General features: G+C 42.9%; 1 protein-coding gene across 2 annotated transcripts; it reads left to right on the top strand.

Annotated features, from left to right (window-relative positions):
* The first annotated feature begins 1,601 nt into the window (after positions 1–1,601).
* On the top strand, positions 1,602–7,541 carry sytl3 (synaptotagmin-like 3). 2 transcript variants are annotated; one of them, XM_010746190.3, is made up of 13 exons: positions 1,602–2,107; positions 2,249–2,464; positions 3,289–3,356; positions 3,605–3,656; positions 3,767–3,833; positions 3,934–4,006; positions 4,442–4,563; positions 4,695–4,817; positions 4,909–5,078; positions 5,191–5,287; positions 5,369–5,539; positions 6,194–6,275; positions 7,225–7,541. In XM_010746190.3, the coding sequence occupies exons 1-13, from the start codon at positions 2,010–2,012 to the stop codon at positions 7,230–7,232; spliced, it is 1,347 nt and encodes a 448-aa protein (XP_010744492.2). In that variant the 5' UTR covers positions 1,602–2,009; the 3' UTR covers positions 7,233–7,541. The 2 variants fall into 2 exon arrangements, with proteins under 2 accessions (XP_010744492.2, XP_010744491.2); XM_010746189.3 differs by lacking the exon at positions 7,225–7,541 and having other exon boundaries at positions 6,194–6,577.
* The last annotated feature ends 253 nt before the right edge of the window (positions 7,542–7,794 follow it).

Raw genomic sequence — 7,794 nt, 5'->3', positions numbered from 1 at the left:
GTGAAATGAGTGTGCTTGTGTTGACGTCATATGCCAGTACAAGCCTCCTATCTAACTGGGAACTGTTGGTCAAACGAGGACTCAGATCAGACAAGCCTGAAGTGATGTCCACCGTGTCACAATCCTCCTTTGGTAACATATTTCACAGCTTGCCTCACTGATATATTTACAACCTGAGAGATTCCCTCCAGGCGTGGTGCACATCAGCGAGGGGCTGATAACAGCTGTGTCGCTCTGTGGACCATCAGGGCTAATTACAGCTGACACTGGATGTTTTCTCTTTCTCTCTCTCTGGATAGTAACAAGGACAGGCTCTTATCTTACCAACACAGGTTGGCACTTAACTGTGCAATATGACTTCCTCTCGAGTCCCCACGCTTCACTTACTGAGGAGGAAAATGGTTTTATTCCAAATTGAGAGCCACAGAATGAGACCTTGTTATTGGATAAATACATTTTCCATAACTCCCAAACTTTATTATGTTTGCAGGGGATTGGAAAGAGGCGGGCGGGGTACACCCTGGACAAGTCGCCAGTTCATCACAGGCCTGAAACCAACATTTAGGCTCACAGAAAGGTCTGACCACTGCTGTAAATATGAAGCTATGACCGGGAGATGAGCCTCCCAGTTTCCCGCATTGTGTTTCACCTTTTTACCTGTGCATTCAAACCCGTTGTTTCCCCTTCACAGTGCCAGATTGTCAGTGTACCATGTGTCCTACTCTTGACCCTTGCCTGTTTTTGGACCCTGTTTTACTCCTTTGGATTGTTTGCCTGTCTTACCTGACTGAACTCCCGTGTACCCGAACCTTTACCTGAGTCCTGTGTCTTGCAACACTTCCTGTGAAAGAAGGTGAAGTTTGGAGGCAGCATCATTGCATAAAATGTCAACGCTGTGAACGCTGTGCAAGCCAAGAATGTCCAAACTCATCTCAGAGCTTCATGAATCCTTTCCGGCGATAAACCGGCGATACCCAGCCGAGTTCTATCGGGCTTCAAATGAGACCTGACGTAACGCCCACAACGTGTGTCACAACCTTCCTTTAGTAACATGTTTCACACCTTGCTTCATTCATGTTCACAACTTGAGAGAAACCCTTTAGGTGTGCCGCTCTAACTGATCCAGAAAGTCAAGAAATAGTTCGACGCGTAACTCCTGTAAAACCCCAGCTTGTCTCATTTACACACACATTTTTGTATGGATTAAACAAATCCATGTTTCCAGTCTTAGTGGTATCAGTCTCTTCGTCGAACCTATTGGCGGGATCACAAACAGGCGTTTGGGATAAAACAATAAACCTCTAATCCTCGTTTATTTTTTAAATGTAAATCTAATCTTATGTTCATGACCTGGATGTTTTAATAAGATCTGAATATTCTACTGATTTTTTTAAAAAGAATCTAGAACAGAGACGTACGTCCGCCATCAATAATGCAAGGTTTGGCATTTAGTCTGTGCTATCAGTGAAGCGTCACTGCTCTTCCTGCAGCTCGGTTGAATACAGTGACACGGACACAGGAGGGGAAGACGAGGACACGAGCAGTTTGAGGGGACGCAAATGTAGTAGTGTCTAATCTGATGAGATGCTGAGCTGTGACGAGGAGCTCTGTCAGGGTAGATATCTGCGTCATCGGGTGCCAGCATTGTACTTCTTCGCTCACCTCCAGGGAAATGAATATTAAAAGAGGGAATTTCCGCGAATGTCGGGGCAGTCGGTGAAGTTAAATCATCCGAGTGGAAGCTCTACAATCTGATATATCTGGCTCTGACGTGGAGATCAAAATCAGGAGAAGGGAGATCTTAGCACAACACAGAAAACCCCCCATGACTATCTCTCTCTATTTTTTTTACTCTCTCAGCATCAGAAGACTAAAGAGGAGGCTCCAGTAAAGGGGAGGGTTAAAGAGAAGAGGAGGAGGAGACAGCAACAAAAATAAAACAGTGAGGCAGAGAGGAAGAGAGGCAGATAGAGAGGAGAGAGAGGACCGGCGAGACCGTTTGCTCAGAGATGGATTTAAGTTTGCTTCAAGCTCTGGAGAGAGAAAGAGTGCTGGAGGTTCTACAGCGAGACAAACAGCTGCGAAGCATCGAAGAAGACAGAATAAGGTGAGTCATTTCTGACCAACTTCTGAGAAATGCTTATTACTGCACTGCCTCCTGACACCTTTACCTACCAGAGGCTTCATTTTGGTTCCTTTTATATTCAAATTAGTCAGTTTAACTAATTAACTAAAGTGTTTACCTCAGGAGGATGAAGTATGAGCTCCAGGAGCTTCGAAGGAGAGGAGCAAAGAGTTTTGCCCGACAGTACGGCGAGCGGACCTGCGCCCGCTGCCAGAGGCCGCTGGGAAAGTTCTGGAACTCGGGCGCAGTCTGTCACGGCTGCAGCCACCGCATCTGCAGCCGGTGCCGCGTGGGCGTGGGAACGGCGGACTGGAAGTGCACGGTCTGCCACGCCTACAGGTGCGGTACAGCGTACACCACCAGCTACACCATCATACAGTGACATAACATTTGAGTCAAACCACAGCGCAGAGTGACTGTACGTGTTTCGAGATCACTTTTCTGGGGTTTTTACGGTTGGAAAACTATTTTGTGTTTTGCACCTTTAATCTTTAAGTTTTAACTTAAATCGGCTACAGTCACATTTTGAGAATTACAACACAAGCAAATGACAAATGTGTGAAGGACGTCACTCCGTCCAGCTTCCGCAGAACTCGCTGTTTAGCTGTCAAACCACAACTTCATTGTATTCATTCACCCTCACCACGCTCATAGTATCATTTTAGGTCACAGCAGGCAGAGGGGAATCTGGTGGAGACCAAAAACAGAGCTAAAAGAATAGATACTGGATTTCATCAGGCTCAACTCTAGATAAATGATAATAGTACTCAATGTGTAAATAAGCAACTGTGTGCCGTGGCAAAGTTGTTTCTGCTGCCTTCACGTGGCAAAAAAAGTGAGATTTAAAATATATATAATGAATCTAAACACACAAATATAATCAAATACAACAAGTAGACCAGCTGTGCACAGTTTGCTTATTTCAGCTTATTTCTAAAGCACCAAATCATAACATGTTATCTCATAACACTTTTCATACAGAGACCCAACAATCCCCACCATGAGCGAGCTTACTTGCTGATTTTATGACTTTTTACTTTGTCTTGTAACGTAAAATATCTCGAAAATAATAATGCAGTCTGCTCCCTCTTCTTTTCCAGTATGAGTGCTCGTAATGTAATAATGTAATCGCCGGCTCATCGCTGTGTTTGTCTTCCTCACAGGGAGGTGAAGATCAAATCGGGAGAGTGGTTCTTGGACCAGAGGGCTCGTAAATTTCAAGTCACCTCAGGTTCGTTTACTATATTGGGATGGTTTCTTTTTAAATCCACCTTTATGAATTATTGACACACCCAATAAAAGTATAACGCTGAATAAAATATGGATGATCTGAGCCGCGTTTGTTTGTACGGGGGGTTTAAAAAGTTACTGAATTATTCAGTCCTGTCATGAGAGGCTGACCGGTGTCTTAAAATGAAGATATTTAAACGCCGCACATCTCCGGCTGTGTCATTCATCACATTTATGTTGTTTTTGCAGACAAATATGAGACTGTTGGAGAGAAACTATTAAAAACCTACAACGTGCTGAGGTACGAGGAATCTTAAGATGTTTATTTTGAATGTTTGTCGCTGCTTTGATTCTTAAAATACGTCATAAGCCTCAAATTAAAATGTCATTTTCTTCTATTTGTTCTTACAGTAATATCTCAATTGTACCTCCGACTCCTCCACCCAACATGGATTATCACTTTCTGAGCAGATCAGGGGTAAAATACCAACATATTTCCAGCATTATTTCACAGTAGAAGTGTAAAATTATATAACCCGAGTGACAATTAACGTTGTTTTTGTTTTTTTTATCTGCAGGATTTAAAAAACTCAAAACCTTTCACCAAATCTATGGAAGATCTGATGCTCTCCTTCACCAGCCACATTAAAAGTAAGTTCTTAAAAACATGTTTTCTTCGCACGTTAAATGTCGCCTGTCAGCATATCAACTGTGAAAAAAATTACAGCGTCACTTCCCTGTGCGTATCATGAAGACATTATCTGATCAACCGAGTTCAACCACAGAGGAAATTAACCTGAAATACTGCGACGCAGCAAACACCCGTCTTACCTCATCGGCCTATAACTGCACCAGCAGAAGCTGCACAGGATGATGAGAATAGATAGCAAAGACGTGTGGCGTGCAGTGTAAAAAAAAATCCCCTCTGATACCACAAAACTTCTCAAGATCATTAGAAACCTGTCTGTGCTGTCGCAGTTCTCTGAATACTTCTTTGTGTCTTTCTCTGCAAGCGAACATTCAAGTTCTCCTTTTTTGTTTCACTCCCTGAGATTTAAAGTTCTGCTTTTTCTTGTCTCGACGCAGAGATTTCCAGCTCGCAGAACGACGTGCGAGAAGACTTGCTGAGAGTTGAGAACTGTCGGAGAATGTCATGCTACACCACCCAGAAGAGCCTGTCCGACACCGACATCAACAAAGCCGGCTATGTAAGTCCGCTGCAGTCTCTGAGATACCACCGATACAAAACCGATCATTTACTGGTCCCTGCTGGTGATAAGAAGGAATAACTCTCAGTCTGTGAAAGCACAGTAAAGATGTGATCTTCTTCTTTCTGCAGCTCTTTAAAGGCCCCAGTCTCCCAAACCTGTTCAAGAGAAGCAAAGACAGCGACCAGGAAGGTTCCTCCACCGGGCCCGAGGAAGAAACCTCCTTCGGTTCCGAGTACTCCTACGGAAAGAGAGTAAGTACGAGCCGGTGATAAGAGCTGCTACTCAACTCTGATTCTAGCCTCGTAGCTCATCCATGAAATCTCTTTCTGTGCAACTCCACAGGGGAGTAACAGCAGCATCAGCACGGAGTGCGGCCTCTTCGAGAGCGTCGCCGTGGCGGGAGAGCTCGAGCTGGCTCTGGCCTACAACGCTGACACCACGTGTCTGGAGATCACGGTGGGCGCCTGCAGAAATCTCAACTACGGGGATGAAAAGAAGAAGAAGTGTCACCCGTAAGTAAGGACTGAATGAAATAAATGTTAGACTCTGCGTCGTGCACACAGCGTGACCCCAGGTTTGTCGTCTGGTTCTCCATCAACATCCTGTATGTTCTTCTCTGTGCAGGTACGTCAAACTCCAAGTGCTGCCGGAAAAGAGCGGCAAGATGAAGACGGCAGTGAAGAAAAACACGACTGATCCGATTTTTAATGAAGTTTTAAAGGTAAAAAAAAAACTTTATAGCTTCTCTATTTTGTGTCTGTCATGACAGAATTAATAGATTTCCTCGTCTGCTTATTCACAGTATCACGTGGAGCGCCACCTGCTGTTTGGAAAGAGACTGCAGGCGTCTGTGTGGCACTCACGCACCCTGAAGAGGAAGACATTTCTTGGCGAGGTCCTCATCCCTCTGGACGGCTGGAGATTTGAGGACAAGGCGTCCCAGTACTTCAACTGGTACCCGCTGTGTCCGAAGGTAAAAACGAGAGAGAGAGAGACGAGGATGGTTTCTGTCGAGAGTTCAAGATGACAGAAATAAACTTTCTTGCTGAGAGACAGATGAAAAAAGATACTGGGCGTCTTTTATCATCATGAAGTTGCCAGGCAACCAACAGAGACAACAGAGAAAGTCCAGCTCAAAACCAGAATTTGTATTTACTGAAGGTTAGATCTGCTGGCGTGTGACTTTTGTTACATCTTAGATTAGATTAGAAATACTTTATTAATCCCTGAACGAGTAGAAAACGCAGTTACAGGCAAAGACGGTCACAAACACATACGACATTCTGCAAAGGCGACGCAGGTATCGATCTTCCCACCTATAACTCTCGGCATGAAAGCAAAGAAGCACGTTTGCAATGAAGTCTTAACTATTCCTATGAATTAAAAGCATCGTTAAACAAATAAACATGGAAACAGATGGAGAGAAAACACGTAATGTAACCACGACGTGTGAAAAAGTATAAAAAAGTTATTTTTGCCTCCTTCTTGTCACCACTCGTGACCGTTTAGTGCTGTTTTTCCTCGTATACACAGGGTAGAATTAGTCATTTCACTGGCGTTAAGTCATAAAAACTGTCCGCAGGCAGCTCGTGAACTCATTTCTTTCTGTTTCTTGTGTCTGGTTCAGGTCGACGGTCCAAACGGAGGCGCCGTGGATCACGACGGATCAGATCAGATGTTCAAAGTCAAGTTGAGCTCCGGCAATCAGGGTGAGCTCCTGAGGCTCAGCTCCCTTAAACATCTGCGAGAAAAAGAAACACGACTGTCTGTCCGCCGGATCATTTAATATTCATTTATTGAAATATTAAATGATGACATACCTGCATTCTCATTAAATATGAGAATATCAGTTGTCAGTAGCACAAAAACACTACACACAATGTCGGATTTTTGGAAAGAGATGAAAGCAGCCTTGTGTATAACATGATTATTTTGTTTATTTATTTGCTTATTTCTCAAACCTTACGGGATTAAATCTTTTAATTTAAAATAAAACATAAATATCACCAAAGGCTACTTTTGATTGTCTTTTTCAGGGAGGCTGGGCTGAGTTTGGATCCATTGATATACATGAAAACACAATATTATTATAATATTATTTACATATACTCATGATACACCAGCTAATACATAAAATAAGTGTACTGTGGGTTCTAGTTTTAAATACGTGACTTACTGACCTTCCAGTTTAGACAGGCTACAAGTGATAACCAAGATTAGGCATTAAACACTTAAATAAGCTCACAGCCAATGAATAAAAGCTCACATTTGTGTTTAAAAGTGATAAAACACAGCACGCTCCAGCCTCCAGCAGGTCTTTGTTCTCATGTTTCAGCACTAGGGGTCAGGAGAACTCCTCTTTTGGACGCCTCTCGCTCCTTGCAGAGGTTTTAACGCTGTGAGCTACACGGCAATGATCGACTAACTGTCCTTATCAAAGCTGCCAAACACCTTCCCATTAAAGCAAACACTGGTCAGAACACCTGCGTCAGAGTGTAAATACGCCTCATTGTGACTCTCTTTGTGTGCGCGTTTCAGTGTCTGCAGGCCCCGAGGTGTGTTGTGTGTGTTCTGGTGTGTGTTTATGAAACATTAGAGAGTGGAAAGTGTTTTTATGTAGCTATTTGTGTGTGTGTGTGTGTGTTGTGTTGTGTTCAGGTGTCTGACTCTGCAGAGACCAGGGGCGGTTCTCTGGACCTGAAACTGGAGCTGTGGGACCAAAAGCCCCTCCTGCCCCTCTGAGGGACCCCTAAAGACTTCCTTTATCACATCCTATGTCACATAAATAAGCATATAAATAATTAATAATGGTTTCTAACTGAGTTGTAAGCAGACATAAAGACATCTTTAAGTGACTATCAACTCCTCCTGTGATGCATTTGTGTCAGTTAATGAACAACATAACATGAAAATATTGTAATGTATGTATTTATTTTACTGTAATTATATTTATTAATAAAGTATTTATTGATAAATTCTTGACTCAGAATTTATTGACATGACAGATTTCTTAAATTAAATTAGAGGCGTCAGAAAAAGCTGCAAACAACCCAATCAAAGCGTCCACGCTCTTAATTATTCATAACTTTAAGCCTTAATATAATGTGAACAGGTGAGTTGTATATAAATTCACCCTCAGTACAGTTGTCATGAACGGGGAAATTAGCTACAGAGACCAAAACAGTTTTTTGTACCAGGCTGTAAACATGTTTATTTCTGCTGTGAAGT

This window comes from Larimichthys crocea, chromosome XI, assembly GCF_000972845.2.
Source record: "Larimichthys crocea isolate SSNF chromosome XI, L_crocea_2.0, whole genome shotgun sequence".
Lineage (NCBI taxonomy): Eukaryota > Metazoa > Chordata > Actinopteri > Sciaenidae > Larimichthys > Larimichthys crocea.
This window is presented reverse-complemented; position numbering and strand designations above follow the sequence as displayed.